Source organism: Gobio gobio, assembly GCF_949357685.1.
Source record: "Gobio gobio genome assembly, chromosome: 10".
Lineage (NCBI taxonomy): Eukaryota > Metazoa > Chordata > Actinopteri > Cypriniformes > Gobionidae > Gobio > Gobio gobio.
The window spans coordinates 43,820,164-43,840,157 of NC_137116.1; the positions used below are offsets into that span (position 1 = coordinate 43,820,164).

Below are 19,994 nucleotides of genomic sequence, written 5' to 3' on the forward strand. Positions count from 1 at the left end.
ATCATAAGCAAGGTTAAGTTGACTGGACTCGGTCTGACACATAATCCGATCTGGCCAGAGCAAAGTGGTCAACTGGATATGGTAGTACCTTTGACCCAAATTCAAGGTTGACTCTGAGCCAGAGCCATAACCACCAGACATCAAGGTATAATTAGAAATGGCCAAAATGTTTTATGACATTTTTTAAATGTTTTTTTTAATGAAATTTCACCATTTTGAATTGAAAATATGACATTATATATAACTTAATTTGACAAGAAACATTTAGCATTTTTACATATTAGGCAGACAAAAATAAGAGTGAATGTGTGCATATTTTGCAAATAGTTTACTTTATAACTACAATAGAACTGGAATTTATACCATTCTTATTTATTTTTCTTTATTTCCTTAAATCCCTTTTAATCCTTATATTAAATGAATTAAACCAATAAGACCAAACCCCCCCAACCCCCCAGCCCCACCTCCCCCTCCCTCCCCACCCTAAGCCCCCTCCAGCAACTTTGGTCCATGTCCTTGCTCTGAGCCATGCGTCATGCTGACCCAAGTCTAAAATGACGTCTCAAAAGGTCAAGAATGTCAGTAAGTATGATCAGGGCCATCATGGCATGAACACAACCAGGAATGTTGTCTCAGGCCATCTGACGGGGTGAGCCGACTAAGGTCCACTATTATATAACCTACTGTTGGGAATGGTGTGGGGGGGGGGGGGGGCTGCTACCATGAATTTAAGCAACAGTCCTGAGTATATGAGTATGATGATGATAGCATACCACATTTTCAACCTAGCAAATTTTTTACAAGAATCATTTTGCATAAAAAGTCATTAGTGGTGAAAAACTGAGAACAATTTTAAGGGAAATTTCTAATTAAAAAACGCATTTTGTTTCCACAACCCTAACCGTAATGTTAAAAATTGAAAGAATTTCAAATTTTTTACATTAGCATTTTTTCAGAGTGAAGTGTTTCAGGAAAATTATAAATACTGGACAATGTATAACTGTCTGCTTTCCTTTCAAACATGGACGATCCCCACAGCAGATTTACTGCCAGCAGAAGTTTCTGTATTTTCTATCTTACAGCAATCCCAAATTTTCCTCAGCAAAGTGAGAGTTAGCCCAATGAAAGACTGCAAGACTTTTTTTGCAAATTGGGGAAAAAGGGGAATCATGTGTCTTTATGTGTGTGTGTGTGTGTGTGTGTGTGTGTGTGTGTGTGTGTGTGTGTGTGTGTGTGTGTGTGTGTGTGTGTGTGTGTGTGTGTGTGTGTGTGTGTGTGTGTGTGTGTGTGTGTGTGTGTGTGTGTGTGTGTGTGTGTGTGTGTGTGTGTGTGTATTGTAGTAAATATCAATGTTATTTAATACATTTGTTTATACATGTTTAGTAACTGAGTGTGGACCAAACAGTTAGGCTATTAAATCAAAATGTTTTGCCACTGGTCAGTGGTCACAAATGCATTGTGATCATGTGATTTTTACTTTTGATTTTGTGCCAAAAACGTCTTAGTGGCAAAATGCCCAGGCTCAGTGAGTCTGCCCTTCTTTTTATAGTTCTAGTATTGAGTCATCTTTATTCTTTTTCCGGATCCCCATCAGCTTCCACAAAGTGGTTGCTAATCTGCCTGGGGTCCACACAGCCATACAAGACAAAAAACACACAAATAAAATAAAATAAAACCAAAAATACTATTACACTAATCAAATCATCAAACTATACAGTAGCAGTGGCAGCACATCAAACATTCAACATACATCTACATATTTGTATGCATATTTTTACATTGTCTTCTAAACACATATGTGCTTAAACTCTTTTGTATGTTCAAGCAATAGAACCTCGATAAAGCACAGTTTTTTCATGAAATTTGTGTGGGGACAAGCTAAAAAGAGTTGAGCCTTACTCACTTGACACGTTCTATAGTCTAACACCAACATACGGTACACAAGTTTTTCAGAGAAGAAACAGGCTGTGTGATACTTGATTACCTTATAGAAATATAGGCTACCAGCAGGCTACAAGTGTGTTCTGGCATCCACCAATGATCTATGTCTTTTTTCCCCCCACCGTCACACCCGCCAGGGGGCGTGTCCTCACCTGCGTATGATCCCTCGGTTACCGGCTAATTTTGTCAACATAAGTCACTCCCATGCCTCGTGGGACGATCAGGCACTTGGAGTCCACTAGAAAGCATAAGAGACACGCGTTTGTTTATTCAGACTATTTTACAGCTCTTATAGGTCGTTGATTTAAAGGTTAAAACTTTCTGGATAGATTATGCATGGTGTTAAAACCCTACTTGCGTCTAGAGCTGGTGTTTTGCTCATAAGAACTGCTGGAAAATGGGAGAGAGTTGCGGGAAGTTTGGAAAGAAGACACTCACCTGCTCGGCTCTTGCACACGAGCGCATCACCGGGCCAGCATCCGCGCCATCAGCACGTGATCACAGAGACTGACTCCGCGACGTACAGGTAAATCCTCGGAGAGGCGTTACCCGCTGGCTGTATTGCCATAGAGAAAATATAAAGTCATTGAAGGGGTGACTATCTTTATCAAATTAACTGTATTATGCATTGTATTTTGGAAAAACATGTTGTTTTCTCTGTTGTCTGTTTTGAGCAGTAGGAAGGTGGTTGCTGGGTTGGAGGACCTGTTGTTCTACACTATCACCCAGGGAGAAGATAAGCTCTCAGTGGCACGTTTCCTGACTGTGAGTTGCTCTAGAGTCACAGTGCTGATGTGTGTGTGTGTGTGTGTGTGTGTGTGTGTGTATGACTTAGTCAGCACGAAAGGGAATGAAATGCATGCTATAAACATCATGTACCCTCATGCTCTCTGTTTAGTTTGGTGTGGTTTAAATAAGACACTTTTATTCTTACATTAGTCATAATCATAAATCTTTGGTATTATATAATGGTACTATAAATATACATCATGTTTGTGCCAGGTGTCTGGGCTCCATTAAAGCCCCTAATAAATATACCTATTCCCAAACACATGTTGATCCAATTTTGGATGTTTGAGTTCATATTACAAGGAGGAATACAAAATTATGGACTGTTTTAACCAAGGTAACACATTGAATTTCCTGACAGTACTGCACATTGGTGTGAGTGTTTGCGTGTGTGCTTCAGCGCACATACCACCCAGAAATAGATCGCTATTAAAATGTCTGCTATAATTTATATGCTTGGGTTGTTGTGTCTATATATGATGATCATCTCCACCAGCTCCAGTCTAACATGCCATAAACCATTGACTGAAGATAACATATTCAAATTACTAATGGTGAACTCTTTCATTTCACTTATGTAATCACGCTGGCACAGTACCATTGGACCTTAATATTTTAGCTTTTGATTGCATCTATTTACTGTCTTAATGCATGTTCCTGGTCTTATTGTAAATAATTTGTCCATGCAATTTTTTTGTCAAAATGTAATAACTTGCTCCAGCTTTGAAAAGCCGTCCTTTTTCTGACACCTGTCATATAGAGACCACTTTTTATGATCCATTAAATTCCTGATGGATCAAATCAAGCCCCACTTTCTTCTCATAATATCCCGTTTCAATCGCAAATACATTACTATTCAAAATTTGGGCTCAGTACGAATTTTTTATGTTTTTAAAAGTAGTCTCTTATGTTATGAAACAATATGCATTAAAACGTAGTTTATTCCTTTGAGGACAAAGCTAAATTTTCCACAGCCATTACTTCAGTCTTCATCATTCTAATATGCTGATTTTCTGCTCAAGTTTCTCATTATTATCAATGTTGAAAACATTTTTGTAAACCTGATATGTTTGTTTTAGGATTCTTTGATGAAGGGAACGTTTAAAAGAACATAATTTATTTTAAAGAAAATCTTTGTAACATTATAAATGTCTTTTCTGTCACTTTTGATCAGATTAATTCATACTTGCTTAGTAACAGTAGGGTAAATCAACTGGGCTTCGAACGCTGTTTCATATCTCTATATAACGTATTTTGTGTTCCTGAACTGGCAGTTCAGCCCATAAATTTGTGCAAAAGTCTTCAAGCAATAAACTGTGTTTTGAAAATTATTTATTCCAATATTAAAATACATGTTCTTGTATTTCTAAGGCACTGAAAAGCACAGGCTTGCTGACCTCTGACCCCCGTTTGAGTGACTGCATTCGACAGATCCATCAAGCTGTCCAAGATTCCGTTGGAACGACAATGATGGACCAGGAACTGTTCAGAAAGTGGGTAGAAAATTGACTCAGGAATGCAAAGAATGAGAGAATGTGTTTACAGTATGTGTGTTTTTAGCGATATGTCATGACATCACTTATAGTTTACAGCCTACAGCTGTTATGATATATACACAAGCTCATGCCCCGCATGGGGAAATGATATCTCTATGTTCTTGGAAGGCTGGAAATATAACCTGTCGATTCATCATGCCCACATGCACACATATCATCACATACAAATGCTTCACCTGGCTTTCTGCTCCCCAACAGAGATAAATACAACAGTCCGCCTGTTTGTATGTATGTATTGTGTGTATATGCTTTCTGCTGAAGCGTGTTTGGAGCTAAGCCATGTTAAGCAGCGCTAATGTGTTTGTTAGTTATCTGAGGCACAGTTTTCTTTTTAGCGCGATTCAGTCAGTGTTAATAAACATGGATCAGATATCATGTTCAGCCATGTACAACTCTCTTAGCACATTACTGATCACAGGTGGCCGTTAAGTCACAGTTGTGTCACATGGGCATTTGTGTGTTTCTGTTTCTAGATGTGTTGGCAGTAACATAGTCCTCCTGACTCAAGCCTTCCAAAGGAAGTTCATCATTCCAGACTTTGAGGCCTTTACCTCCCTCATAAACCATTTGTATTATAACGTAAAGGCTCAGCAAGGAGGGAAAGTAAGACATGGATTTTCCTTATCACTGTTTCTGAATCACCTTGCCTTCTACAAACACATTTATTTGCCTACAATCTCTATTTTTGTCCATGTGCGTGTTTGCTCAGGTAGCAAACTACATCCCTCAGTTGGCTAAGTTCAGTCCACACCTCTGGGGAGTTTCTCTGTGCACAGTGGATGGTCAGAGGTAAAGTATACTGTCTTCAAACTTTCTTTATTCACATTTATGTGAAGAGGGAAGGGTCCAGAATTAACTTTTTGCAGCACATGTCCAAAAAATGTACAATTGACCACATTTTCTGACAATAAAGTTTGGGCTGCTAAGGTGGTGGGGAGGATTTTTTTTTTAAAGAAAATACTTTTATTCAGCAGGGATGCATTAAAATCCTTAGAAAATGAATAAATGAAAATATTTTCAACATTGATAATAAGAAATCGGCTTATTAGAATGATTTTTAAAGGATCATGTGACATTGAAAACTGGAGTAATGGCTGCTGAAAATTTAGCTTTGCCATCACAGGAATAAATTACATTTTAAAATATAATAAAACAGTTATTTTAAATTGTAATAATATTTCACAATATTACTGTTTTTATTGTATTTTTGTTTAAATAAATGCAGCCTTGGCGAGCATTGAGGCTACTTTCAAAAACGTTCTTTCAAAATCAACCACAAACTTTTAAATGGTATTGTATTTCAAAATAAGTGTACAATAATTTTCTTATTATAAATATTTCTAAAATATTATGCAATGACAGTATAATGTTTAACATGTTTTTTGTCAACGGTTTTGGTCTTTGAATCATGAATATCCCTTATAACAAACTTATCATATTATCATTTTTACAGTTTGATTCAATGTGTTATGTTGTATGTCATAATAAAGTTCTCGGCCACTTAGCGAATCCTCCTGTGAAATACAAATTTCACTCACATCACATGCTTTCTGGTTAATTCTGGATCTTGAATAATAGTAATTCTGTCTTTTTTTCTCTTCCAATACCGTATTTTTTATATCTTTATATCTTTCTCTTTACAAAGGCATGCTATAGGGGACACGGATGTGCCATTTTGTCTGCAGTCATGTGTGAAGCCTCTGGAGTATGCGCTGGCCGTGCATGAGGCTGGCACTGAAAATGTGCACAAATACGTGGGGAAAGAACCCAGTGGCCTCAAATTCAACAAACTCTTTTTAGATGAAGAGGGTGAGAAACCATCACAATCTGTCTTATTTCTCTTTTTGTTGCTGTCACTCTTGGTCTCATGTTGTATTTGGACATTTAAAATGAAACATTGTTAGAGGTATTTTATAAACTTTCTTTTATTTGCCCTGGACAAAACTCCAAAGGTTCAAAATCAATTATATCATAGCTCTAAATTAGCGATATCACAGGCTCGTTGTGTTCTATTGCAACATGATGTCTGTCAACAAGAGGAAACTGTAAAATAGTTGTCAGGATAAACCTTATCAATGGATTTCCTCACCTCTGAGGAACATTGCTTCTGCAATCTCCTGCAATCACTGTCAACATGATGCTCCTTTGACATTGAGATTTGATCATTTGTAAACTTTTTTTTGGGTTTCCCAGATAAACCTCATAATCCCATGGTGAATGCTGGAGCCATTGTAATCAGCTCTCTCATAAAGGTAAGAGGCTATTTTTTGTATATATTTCGTTCACTGTTGTTATACATTCATCATAATAATACCTTGAGTACTCAAAATGAAATTCCTACAGACATAACACATTCATTTGATAAAGCCTTTTATAAAACCTTGAAGAGTTACTTTAAATTCAGCAGCATTGCTGTGTTGCATGTTATTGAAATCATAAATGATTGTTGTGACAGGCAAAGTGCTTTTATTGGGACAAAATTTAGCATTTGCCCTTTCCTTTTGACCTGGTTTTAAATAGCTAACAAGGTGTGTGTTTGTGTGTATGGGGGTAGTGGGTGGTCCGATGAGGAATCACATAATAAGAACTGCTAGTGGTCAAGAGCTGTGTCTAAGCAGCCAATCAGAAGATGTGCTGAGAAATACGCCTTTCAGCGTGTTTAAAAGGGTCACATTTTCTACTAAATTACTTACAGTTCTATGACTGCAATGAACGAGTGGTTTAAATGAATCGATATAAAAACAAAACCTGACTGCATGTATAATTAAGAGACTCCTTACTTGTATTATAATTTTCTAGTTTGACCTATGCTCTTAAACATGTTACACAACCTCACAGAGCACAGACACACAGGAGTACTTTTTAAGATGAAGACATCTAACAGCTGTGATCGCATTACACTGACCTTTGCTCACAGGAGTCCCTTCTGGACTCCCTCGTGGAACTGGTCACCTTAACGTCACACCTTAGGACATATGAAACCTGATATGTGGAGCACTTTGTCTGTTAGGGACTACTGTTATTGGTTCATGTTCAGTCATTTGGCTTTCTGTTCGGCTTTCATGTTCTGTCATTTAATTTCATGTTCATCAGTGAAAAAAATAAGATATATTCTCAGTTAAGATGCTATTTTATGATTTAATATGGTTTCACATGCATAACATATTATATATCTATATATAGCCTACATATCTTTTTAGGGATTTTTTATGATCTCATATCATACCACATTTTTCTGTTTCTGTGCACACTGCCACCAAGTGTCTAAATACGGTACTGTATTACTGCTTGCGGAGGGATCTTTGGATCAATCCCATAACAAACTGTCGCTCGCTGGAACCACTGTTAGCTATTTTTTCGCTGGCCAACTAAAACTAATATTTTCTATACATAGTTCATTTTTAGCCCATTTGCCTAATGTGAAGAATCACAGTGGACTTTGTGAATGTTGAATGTGTTGTGTTTCACATCTGACTTTGTCTGTAGAGATGTTTATTTTGTTGTCTTGAAGAGAATTAGCATTAGCAATGGGTAAATAAGCAGATATAAACTAGGCCTACACCTAGTTTATATGCTTGATGAATTACAAAACTTGTGTAGTCCTTATGAGGCATAACTATGTGTAATTTGTTGAATGAAATTTGAAAGTGCTTTCAAGTAATATTAACTACAAACCTTAATTTATTCATAAATCAAATGAGTGAATTCGGCTTCTGGGCGAATTAGCCTTCCAGGTTACTGCTTTTAGCGTTCGTTTTATTGACTACACTTGTGAAAAAGAAGTGCACTTAATCATATTGAATGTGATCTCTTATAGTGTACTTAAAATCTTAAAAGTATACTTTCAACTGTACTTGCAGATAGTATAATATTAATAAAATAAAAGGTCACTTAAGTGTACTTAAAGAGTGCACTTTCATGACTTTCTTTTAGACACTTAAAATACATTTTTAAATCTATGTTTCAATAATCTTTTGCTTTGAAGAAGTACACTTATTTTGATGTGTTGACTATTGTTATTTCAAATAACATTTAATGTATAAATACACCCTAGGTCGTAGGTCAATGATCGACTTCGTGGTCGTTTCATCTGACCTGCGGCCGTATGTCTTGGACACTCGGGTGAAGAGAGGGGCGGAGCTGTCAACTGATCACCACCTGGTGGTGAGTTGGATCCGATGGCGGGGGAGGAAGCTGGATAGACTCGGTAGACCCAAACGTACTGTGAGGGTCTGCTGGGAACGTTTGGCCGAGTCTCCTGTCAGAGAGATCTTCAACTCCTGCCTCCGGCAGAGCTTCGACCGGATCCCGAGGGAGGCTGGAGATATTGAGTCCGAGTGGACCATGTTCTCCACCTCCATTGTCAAAGCGGCTGCTCGGAGCTGTGGACGCAAGGTCTCCGGTGCCTGTCGAGGCGGCAATCCCCGAACCCGGTGGTGGACACCGGAAGTAAGGGATGCCGTCAAGCTGAAGAAGGAGTCCTATCGGGCCTGGCTGGCTTGTGGGACTCCTGAGGCAGCTGACAGGTACCGGCAGGCTAAACGGACTGCAGCCCGGATGGTTGTGGAGGCAAAAACTCGGGCCTGGGAGGAGTTCGGTGAGGCCATGGAAAAGGACTATCGGCTGGCCTCGAAGAGATTCTGGCAAACCGTCCGGCGCCTCAGGAGGGGGAAGCAGTGCCCTATCAACGCTGTTTACAGTGGCGATGGGCGGCTGTTGACCTCAACTGGGGATGTTGTCGGACGGTGGAAGGAATACTTCGAGGATCTCCTCAATCCCGCCGTCACGTCTTCCATTGAGGAAGCAGAGGCTGGGGGCTCAGAGGAGGACTCGTCCATCACCCAAGCTGAAGTCACCGAGGTGGTCAAGAAACTCCTCGGTGGCAAGGCACCGGGGGTGGATGAGATCCGCCCTGAGTACCTCAAGTCTCTGGATGTTGTGGGGCTGTCTTGGCTGACACGCCTCTGCAGCATCGCGTGGCGGTCGGGGACAGTGCCTCTGGGATGGCAGACCGGGGTGGTGGTTCCTCTTTTTAAAAAGGGGGACCGGAGGGTGTGTTCCAACTATAGGGGGATCACACTTCTCAGCCTCCCCGGGAAAGTCTATGCCAGGGTACTGGAGAGGAGAATTCGGCCGATAGTGGAACCTCGGATTCAGGAGGAACAGTGTGGTTTTCGTCCTGGTCGTGGAACACTGGACCAGCTCTATACCCTCTACAGGGTGCTGGAGGGTTCATGGGAGTTTGCCCAACCAGTCCACATTTGTTTTGTGGATTTGGAGAAGGCATTCGACTGTGTCCCTCGCGGCGTCCTGTGGAGGGTGCTGGGGGAATATGGGGTCCGGGGTCCTTTGCTGAGGGCTGTCCGGTCCCTGTATGACCGAAGCAGGAGTTTGGTCCGCATTGCCGGCAGTAAGTCAGACTTGTTCCCGGTGCATGTTGGACTCCGGCAGGGCTGCCCTTTGTCGCCGGTTCTGTTCATAATTTTTATGGACAGAATTTCTAGGCGCAGCCAAGGGCCGGAGGGTGTCAGGTTTGGGGACCACACGGTTTCGTCTCTGCTCTTTGCGGATGACGTTGTCGTGTTGGCCCCTTCTAACCAGGACCTTCAGCATGCACTGGGACGGTTTGCAGCCGAGTGTGAAGCGGCTGGGATGGGGATCAGCACCTCCAAATCCGAGGCCATGGTCCTCAGTCGGAAAAGGGTGGCTTGCCCACTTCAGGTTGGTGGAGAGTTCCTGCCCCAAGTGGAGGAGTTCAAGTATCTAGGGGTCTTGTTCACGAATGAGGGGAGGATGGAACGGGAGATTGACAGACGGATCGGTGCAGCTTCTGCAGTAATGCGGTCGATGTACCGGTCTGTCGTGGTGAAGAAAGAGCTAAGCCGTAAGGCGAAGCTCTCGATTTACCGGTCAATCTACGTTCCTACTCTCACCTATGGTCATGAGCTTTGGGTCATGACCGAAAGGACAAGATCCCGGATACAGGCGGCCGAAATGAGCTTTCTTCGCAGGGTGGCTGGGCGCTCCCTTAGAGATAGGGTGAGAAGCTCAGTCACTCGGGAGGAACTCGGAGTAGAGCCGCTGCTCCTCCACATCGAGAGGGGACAGCTGAGGTGGCTCGGGCATCTGTTCCGGATGCCTCCTGAACGCCTTCCCGGGAAGGTGTTTCGGGCATGTCCAACCGGGAGGAGGCCCCGGGGAAGACCAAGGACACGCTGGAGGGACTATGTCTCCCGGCTGGCCTTGGAACGCCTCGGTGTCTCCCCGGAAGAGCTGGAAGAAGTGTCTAGGGAGAGGGAAGTCTGGGCATCTCTGCTTAGACTGCTGCCCCCGCGACCCGGCCCCGGATAAGCGGAAGAAGATGGATGGATGGATGGATGTATAAATACACTAAATTGCAACTTCAATAGAAATTTCATTAAAGGATAATTTAGTACTAAAAATGAAAAAAAAAAAAAAAAAAAGCTTGCAGTACATTTGACAGATCTCTATTTTAACAGTTAGTTCACCCAAAAAAGTAAAAAAAAAAAAAAAAGATCTTTTTGAGGAGAGGTTTCCGTCCCTCCATTGACAGCCTACGCATTACCACTGTCAAAGACAATATAATTAATTATGAAATTACATTTAAATATGTACCACTTAAATGCATCAAAAACACGAAGATTAGTTATTAATTGCATTTAATATACATTTAATCTCTAATACATTTTAAGTATATTCTTTTAAAGTATATTAATTCCATTATAAATAATTTAAGTATGCTAAAGTGTACTTTTTTTTCACAGGGGTATTGGTGATTTTTCTCACTTTCTCTTATTTGTCTCCATTATAGCCTGGTTCCAACAAGGCAGAGAAGTTTGACTTTGTGAGTACACTGCAACATCTCCACCATGTGAAATATCCCAGGTTTTTTTTGTTTCCAATTTTGTCTCACTTATGAAAATTGATTTCTGTTTGTTGGTCAGATGATGGATTATCTGAATAGAATGGCTGGCAGAGAATATGTTGGGTTCAGTAATGCCACGTGAGTTTTTAATATAACTCCATTATTTTTATCAAATCACACTCTCTTAAAGATGAACCTACAGTTGTTATCTAATTTGTACTGGTTTATTGGTGAATGATCATTTTCTTGCTTTTGAAGTTTCCAGTCAGAGAAAGAGACCGGTGACAGGAACTATGCAATTGGCTATTATCTCAAAGAAAAAAAAGTGAGTGCAGTTTTGGTTATCATTTTCATAAGCATAATGATGGGATATTTCTTGCTTTCTCACCTGCTGCTCTGCTCTTTTTCCTGTAGTGTTTTCCCAGTGGAGTTGACATGACGGCAGCCCTTGACTTCTACTTTCAGGTAATTCTGACACATAATTGTGTTTAAAATTAGAACTTACTATTATTGCTCATACTAAACCTCAAAATGTTTCTCTTTTATGTTTTTATGTCTTTTTTTGTCATTTCCAGCTGTGCTCTATTGAGGTGACATGCGAGTCCGGCAGCGTCATGGCAGCCACATTAGCTAATGGAGGGATCTGTCCAATCACAGGCGAGCGTGTGCTCAGTGCAGAGGCCGTCCGAAACACTCTTAGTCTCATGCACTCCTGTGGCATGTATGACTTCTCTGGCCAGTTTGCCTTTCACGTGAGTCACACACACACAGCTGACTGAATTGCAGAATTCCTCAGTGTGATAAAGTACACAATGGACTTTACAGCTAGATGAAAATATTTCAGTCATTTACTTTAAACCTCAGCTAATTACTCAAATGAAATCACTGTTATTATATAATAATAACCATGCTGCAAAAGATGCGAGACACAAGCGCAACGGTCAAACTAGCACGTTTACATGAAAAAACACTGGAATGACACACTATGTGTGTTTCTTCCTCAGGTGGGTTTGCCTGCTAAATCTGGGGTGTCTGGTGCCGTGCTGCTCATAGTTCCTAATATTATGGGAGTAATGTGCTGGTCTCCGCCTCTTGACCGTGTCGGCAATAGCATCCGAGGCATCCACTTCTGCCAGGTACTTTTTCACGATCTCTGCTTTTATCTCTCTTTCTATTTCTTTATTTTTCCTCTGAGACCATCAACCTTTTTCTCTTTTAGGAGCTAGTCTCGCTGTTTAACTTCCATAACTATGACAATCTGAGACACTTTGCGAAGAAGTTAGACCCTCGCAGACAGACCGGCCATGAGAGGGTGAGACCACAGAACAAATTTGCCATTTCATTCACACTGTGCTAACAAAAAGCAAAGTTAATAGTTGTGAGCACCGATTTTATTTAATACATTTCAGAACAAGTCTGTGGTGGATCTGATGTTTGCTGCATACAGTGGGGATGTCTCAGCTCTCAGGAGGTAAAAATCTCTTCATTTTTTAATGCAAATAAAAATACATTCAAACATTTATATGTGAATGGTTATGAGCAACAATAAGATATTGATTTGTTTCAGAATTGCTCTCTCTGCAGTCAGTATGGAATTGACTGACTATGACACCCGTACCGCTCTACATGTGGCCTCAGCAGAAGGTAATAAGGCCTTTTTTAGACAGGCTAAAAATGTTTTAATGGATCTCCACTTCTATTCAAAAGCTAAATACATTAATACTTTTATTCAGCAAGGATGCATTCAATTGTTTAAAAGTCAATTGACTTTAAATAAATACTGTTCTTTTGAACTTCCTATTTATTCATTAATCCTGAAAAAAATATGTATCACAATTTTCACAAAAATATTAATCAGCAAAACTGTTTTCAAAATTGATAATAATAATAAGAAGAAATGTTTCTTTAGCACAGGCCCGGCTCCATGGGGTGGCCAGGGTGGGCCTGGCCCACCCAATCAGAAGCTTGGCCCACCCTGGCCCCACGCCAAATAACCGATTTCAATATTTCAGCTCCAGAGTTTGAGAGAGATCATGTTTTTCGGGTGCTTGCCATCAATCTACTTGTTATTTAGAAACTAGAAAGCCTATTTAAGTCTCTTTTGTCAGTTTAGGCCTCAAACGATTTTAAACCGTTTCACGAAAAGACGCGTTAGAGAACTTGTGCACTGTTTTCTCTGCACACAGAGAGCCACGTCTAGATGGTTCGCTTTTGTTTCTCATGTTCACGAGTCATTTTTTGAGAATGGTGGTTTCTGTTATTTTTCCACTAAACTATGTGATCTGAAGGGTTTTGTGCGCTCTTTCCTGTCTCACTGCCCTAGCAGGGCTGAAATGTCATCAAAATGTGTGAAAAAATCCTGTTCCTGTTCTTACATAAATCTATGATATATGAGTTTTCACACAAGGAACAGTTCTGTCTTTCTGAACATCTGCACTGTGACAACAGTTTAAAAAAATAATATTCACTAACTTATTTAGGCTATCCATTCATAAATACAGTCGTTTGCTAAGTTAAGTAAATTAGCACTTTGAACGAATCTGTTGAATGAAGGATTCAACTCACTCTTTAAGACGGTGACTTGCCGCCACCTACGGGTGGTTTTAGTTTAAGTAGCCTATTATTTAATGAATTACTAGCTACTAATTACATCTTCAACAGTGTTATTAGATTACTTTACTAATACTCTCTTTCTAAAAAATATTCCATTACTTATTACTAATTACTTTCTAAATCTCATTTCAACCTCGACCAGTTGAACAATATAAAGATAGACATGAAACAGCTCTTTTAATTATTTTAAATAAATAATATAAAATTGCATAAATGATTCTTGAACTGACCAAAGTATTTAAAGGGAGATGGTTACAATACATTTTAACATAAGATGTAAAAAATTACATGCGTTAAATCAACTATTGTTTTATATAGTATTGTTGTAGTCTATACAGTATTTAAGGGATACACATCATAAGTAAATGTAATTCAATTACAGAGAAATTAAGAGTAATTCCTTACTTTAATTTTTGAAGGAAAGTAATTAAATTACAGTAATTAATTAATTAGTTATGCATTACACCAACACTATGCAACTGCAGTGTAAATCATTCATGTCGCATCTGAGCTGCACTTTATTTGATAGATATGACAATTTCATAGATATGACAATACAATTAAAAATACTGTTCATCTCTGGCTTTATTGATCAGTGTTATTTTATGGTTTTGATCTTCTCTCGATTGAGAGACACATCATGTATTTTACTGTATTATAATGTCTATTTAATATTGCCTCTTAACTTTGACTAGACTAGGCATGTTGCATATTAATTGTTCTAGGAACCTCAAAGCATATTTACATTTTTGTGTATTTTGTGCTACTCTATAATGATTTTCTAGTGGAGGTCATTTTGTAGCGTAGGTAGGGCCCTAAAATAAACTCAAACCCCTCAGTCCTGCCCTGATTCTATTTATTTGTGCTATTGCTTGTAATTTTTTCTTACAGACTGTTTACTTGTCTTAATATTTATTAAAATACTAATAATACTTTTTTTGGGGGGTTGGGCCATTGAAATTTTTTGCAGGGCAAGTAAAAATCTGGACCAGAATAAACCTGTAGTAAAGTTCCTTTGCATTGAGTCCTGTAAATATAGAGAGTTCCTTTCTAAACCTGCCTCTTTTGTTATAAAATTATGTTTTGTTACGGGATAAAAAATAATGTTAAAAGTCTGAGCCCGCTGGTCAATTCACTTGGCCCACCCTGTATATCAAAGCTGGAGCCGGGCCTGCTTGAGCACCAAATCAGCATATTAGAATGATTTCTGAAGAATTATAAATGCAGCCTTAGTGAGTACTCAGCCTTAGTCTGACCAGCACCAAATGCATGACATTTTTACAGTCCCAATCCATAACACGTTCATATGTGGTTGATAAGCAGTGAATGAGTTAATGCATGACATAATATACAGTAATGCCTCAAACGCTTATTTTGTCTCATGTGCCTCATGATTTGATGTCATGATGGAGGATGTCAGTTGTCTCTTGGCATCGTTCTGATGCTTAAGTCACTATTTATTAATTTATTACTACTATTTCATCACTAACAGCGTGAACAGTCCTAAAGTTTGAATTGGGCAATCGGAATTGGGTGTAAATGAAAAACTCATTCATGCATTTAATAGGCCTCTAAAACTCTGATTTCAGGGCACTTAGAAGCGGTCAAGTTTTTAACACATACCTGCAAAGCCAACCCCAATGCAAAGGACAGGTAAGGCAGAACTCGCCACCCTTGCACTTTTTGTGGTCTGTTTTTTGTTTCATGGATTTAAAATGCATGCCTATCGGTTCTTCAGATGGGGGAACACACCTCTCGATGACGCTATGCAGTTTGGGCACAACGCAGTGGTCAAGGTACTACAGGAGTACCAGAGCATTTACACACACACACTAATGCCAGAGGAGCTCAGCGCTGACACGTGTCCCGATTCCACCATTGACGCAGAGGAACTAAAGAGCATGGAGACGCTGGAGTGTTTAGTATGAGTGAGAACTACCATGGGAAATCCCAAACCGCAGTGTCTCGTGACTTCAGGGAAGCATGAGGGTGTGAGATTTATGACAAGGCCTGTGTAAGGACTGAGCAGGTGTGTGCAGGTTTTACAGAGATAGTGCTTCAAACCAAAGCTTGGCTGTTTGTAGAGCTCAGCTAGCTTCTATTGATGGTTTAAGATAGTCATTACTGTAGTTTCTCAGACCTCCATTCAGTCTACTGTGGGATTATGAAACTACCAGGTACTTCCAGGTCATTTCTGGTACGGCTCCTCAAAGACAGTTTGGTTTGTTCTCGGACCAATTTAGAAATGCTACAGCTTCCTAGTTTTTCGCTGCAGAAGTATTTTTGTGTAAAAGCCTTAACTCAAAGGAAGCTTTAGGAACTAGAGGCCAGGGGCTGAATCCACGAAACATTCTTAAGATTAAAATTCCTTAACTGTCATTTTCTTCCTGGTTTCTTACTTTAAAAATTATGAATATATTATATTCCCAAAATACTTAAGTATTTTATGAAAAAAGACGAAACTTAAGAATTCAAATTCTTGAAAAGAGTATTAAAAATAGTTATTAATAACTTCTTAAAGTCAGGAAAAGCTCCCACTTAAATCCCTGAAGATAAGAAGTTTAATGAATTTCAAATATTTAGCATTACAACACAACACTAGATTTTCACTACTACTACTACTAGATTTTACTTTTATAAACCTGTGGCAGTCAATGTCACATCTTACACACTGTACTTTAAAAAAAATGATGTGCTTGCTAAAAAGTTGGACAAATATATATTGTAGGCTCCACAAATACTGGCACCCAAAAATGACTTAGGTCTATATTCCAAAGCGTTCTTGAATTTTTCACATCTATTCTCAAAAAGGGGGGGTGACAGTTAAGGGGTTAAACTATAATTTAATAGCCATTTCATTATTTGTTCAGCACAACAACCTTTTGTTGTCACACATGTCACAGTGACATGACATGAAGGCTAAGTATACTTACCCATACTTTTGTCCTCTGTATTTAACCCTTCCAAGTTAGTGCACACACACTAGGAGCAGTGAGTAGTGAAGACACACACACCCAGAGCAGTGGGCAGCCATTTTTGCTGTGGCGCCCGGGAAGCGATTAAGGGTCATTTCCTGCTGGTTTTGACTCTTAACTAATTTTTGGGAGAAAAGCATTTATTTATTCCACATTAATATTTTGTGTAAATTAAATTTGTTTGTGAATATTTTGAATGAAAGACTAAGAGGATTGCAACAAAACATTTTTTCATATATATATTAATATTGTTTATTTTTTCCAAGGTGGCAATATTTGTGGAGCCCACTGTATTAAGTTATAACATTTTGTAGTTTTTAAATTTTTGTATTAGATATGGCAACCACTTGAGCAAGCTAGTATACAATTGGAAAATGTAAAAGCCTGACATTTTAATTTTTAAAAATGCTACTCTTGAAGATGTTCTTAAGAAATACTTTCTTGGGGACAATCTTTTGAACTTCAAATTCATCTTAAGAACTTTCTTAAGATTTTTGTGACTCTGGCCCTATGTTACCTAGTACAAGGTTAGTTTAAATTTAGCAGACTATCTATCAAGATAAACATGCATGCACATTAAAAAAGTAGTTTATTTATGAAATAACCATACTGGAAATGTCATTACATCATACTGCCTTAAGAGGTTAGCCAGCACTCTTCATAATGTGAACTGTAGCCTAGTTTCCATGTCATTTAAGTTATGAATCATATTTGGCTTAACATTTTGAGCTGGTATTTGTATATTTGTACTATTCTTAAGATGTTTGAATTTATTATGTTTGTTAATAGACATTTTTTTATGGTATTTAATGTAATTTAATGTTTTAATGTAGGGCACAAAAGCTTTAACTGAACCCCCTGTGGATCTACTGCATATTAAACATGAAATTAATGGTATTAAAAACCTGATATGTGGACACACTTTATTGCTGGATACAAAACTGCAAGTTTTGAAAAAAATAAGGTTCAGATAGTAAAAGAAGAGCATTTATTCCAAATGAAAGTGAAAAGTGTGAAATGGAAAGAATCAGATGAAATTGCACAAGAATGTATAGAATAAATAAAGAATAACACTGGTGAAGAGTGTCTTTTTATTGAAAAACCTCTCTCAACACTGTACTAGAGCACAGACGCAAAATGAAAAATGACTGATATCATGTATTCATATGTGCATGTACGGATTCATTATAAATCGCAAACAGTAGAGTTTGGGGATGTTTTCACCAGCTGAATGGACAAATCTGGTTTAATGGTAAAAAAAAAAAAACAGCTGTGTTCCCACTGAATGTCTATTCATAAGGCCCCTACTTCCTCTTCTCTATCCATTAAGAGGCATGTAGCATCCATGTGTAAATAATGAACAAGAGTCACTGAAGCCCTGGTGGAATCTCCATTCCAGAGTGTGTGAGTAACTCCCCATCCCAGAGTGCAAACGCAGGACAGATGGGTGAGCGGAACTTTGTTTTTATCGTATGCACCACTTCATTTTTCTGGGTGTCCACCAGACTGAGCCGTCCCGCCTCGTAGTCCAGCAAGAGCCCGACCCGATCAGGTTTCCCCACCAAGGGCACCGGGACCTGCTTACCGGTGGTCATGGCAAACCACTTCCTCTGGACAAAAGCGAACACCCAGGAACTAGAATTTGTGCCCACACATTCTTCACGTGACGTCAACACCTCGGCCACTCCCACACGGAATTCGTGGGACCTTTTAACCGTGATCTCCCAGTAGTGCCGTCCAGAGTCAATGTGGGTGTCAGCGAGAACCACAGCCCAGTCCCGGAACCGGAGAGGGGTATCCTGCACGAGGGAGGGGTCCAGACCTAGCATTCGATAGATCACACCTGTGTCCTTCTTAAAAAGGTCCAGACTGCTGTGGGCTGTCCGCTCATCAAGCTTAAACTGCAAATCTATAGAGATATAAATAGTCTTTAATATAAAAAAATGATTAATATATAAATAATTATATACACACACAAAACATTTTGGACTAATATTATTATGCAAGTTGGCCAGTGTTTTTTGCAATAATAAAATAATGTAACGCTTTACAATTGTATCTTTTATACTGATACCACTGTAATTCCATGGTATTTCTGGAGTACAATAGAGTGCCTTGTAAATACCATGTTAAATGAATGATAATTATTCAGTCTCATGGTATGTCTTCTTAAAAATACGACAAGAAAAAAAGGATTGCTGGTCCCTCAGTGGTCTAATTGCAAACTATTCTAGGCTTCTAGCAAGATGTATTTGATTTTTGTTACCAGGTATTACACCTCTAAGCTATAGTAGTACTTTTTTAATGGTTTCTATTAACAGTGGAAACTTGATATTAGCCAACAAATGTAATTTAAAAAGAAAAAAACAAATAACAGAAACATTCTGTAAGCTTATAATTGAATGAAGCAGATGACATATTAATTAATCCTGCCTCAACAATTACTCTTTAAATTGACTCTTTCAATGTTCCCCTTGTCAGTTTATCGAGATAACGAGGATGATGATGATGATGATGTGGTCGCAGTCACACACTGAGGTAACACTGACATTCGCACTGTTATTCACACTGACCCGCGTTAATATCCCATTACTATCACAAGCATTTATTCTTAGCTCGTGCCAATCTACTGGCATCTCCGATGAGACACGTGACTGTTGCATATGGTCTACGACAGAAAAATGTTTTAATTTTTTTTTTTTTTAAGTTTATGCAAAAGAACTGACATCTGTTGTGTACTGCATTTCACGCTATTGAGTGACAGCATCGGGCGATCATAATTAATAAAAAGGAAATGGTTCACGTGTAATTCTGGTTTTAAATCCTTTGACCTCCGGGTTTGACTCTCAACATTGAGGTGTGTGGAAAAGCACGCGTATAGGCTACTCACTGTTGCCCACGACATTGGCAGTAATATACCATCTCCGAGCTGTGAAGGTTTTCCCACGACCGTGACTGAGCGCAGTCCCCAAAGATCTGGCTGTCAAACGGCAAAAGAGTGCCATGCCCGAGGACATCGCCATATTGTCCCATTTGTAGTGCGTTTTACTTCAGTTTCTGTCCCAAGGTTGCGCTGTCCAAATGCTTGAGCGCTGCTGCCCCCTACCGTAAAACACGCACGCACGCACGCACACACACACGTCTGGAGTCTCCATAGACGTAATGGTTTTTATACTGTACAAACAAACTGTATATTCTATCCCCTTACACTAACCCTTCCCCATCACAGATTTA

The 19,994-nt window shown here is 39.2% G+C and overlaps 2 protein-coding genes across 2 annotated transcripts; one reads left to right on the top strand and one right to left on the bottom strand.

Annotated features, from left to right (window-relative positions):
- Positions 1-2,129: 2,129 nt before the first annotated feature.
- Positions 2,130-17,838, top strand: gls2a (glutaminase 2a (liver, mitochondrial)). The gene is made up of 18 exons (XM_079827953.1): positions 2,130-2,467; positions 2,619-2,706; positions 4,102-4,223; positions 4,760-4,889; positions 4,996-5,075; positions 5,932-6,095; positions 6,480-6,538; positions 11,119-11,151; positions 11,252-11,310; positions 11,431-11,497; positions 11,587-11,637; positions 11,748-11,924; positions 12,177-12,308; positions 12,392-12,484; positions 12,582-12,643; positions 12,740-12,816; positions 15,375-15,438; positions 15,524-17,838. The coding sequence occupies exons 1-18, from the start codon at positions 2,274-2,276 to the stop codon at positions 15,711-15,713; spliced, it is 1,842 nt and encodes a 613-aa protein (XP_079684079.1). The 5' UTR covers positions 2,130-2,273; the 3' UTR covers positions 15,714-17,838.
- Positions 17,838-19,819, bottom strand: spryd4 (SPRY domain containing 4). The gene is made up of 2 exons (XM_079827954.1): positions 19,651-19,819; positions 17,838-18,669 (listed from the first exon to the last, which is right to left on the bottom strand). Exons 1-2 carry the CDS (start codon positions 19,781-19,783, stop codon positions 18,128-18,130), a joined length of 675 nt encoding a protein of 224 aa, XP_079684080.1. The 5' UTR covers positions 19,784-19,819; the 3' UTR covers positions 17,838-18,127.
- Between the last annotated feature and the right edge of the window lie 175 nt (positions 19,820-19,994).

Excerpts from the sequence above, each read along its gene's own strand:
- gls2a (XM_079827953.1), top strand. The coding sequence starts at position 2,274 with ATGCATGGTGTTAAAACCCTACTTGCGTCTAGAGCTGGTGTTTTGCTC. Across the intron at positions 11,925-12,176 it reads CTGGCCAGTTTGCCTTTCAC|GTGGGTTTGCCTGCTAAATC; the intron begins GTGAGTCACACA and ends TTTCTTCCTCAG. Across the intron at positions 12,817-15,374 it reads ACATGTGGCCTCAGCAGAAG|GGCACTTAGAAGCGGTCAAG; the intron begins GTAATAAGGCCT and ends CTCTGATTTCAG.
- spryd4 (XM_079827954.1), bottom strand. The coding sequence starts at position 19,783 with ATGGCGATGTCCTCGGGCATGGCACTCTTTTGCCGTTTGACAGCCAGA. Across the intron at positions 18,670-19,650 it reads TGCCAATGTCGTGGGCAACA|ATTTGCAGTTTAAGCTTGAT; the intron begins GTGAGTAGCCTA and ends ATATCTCTATAG.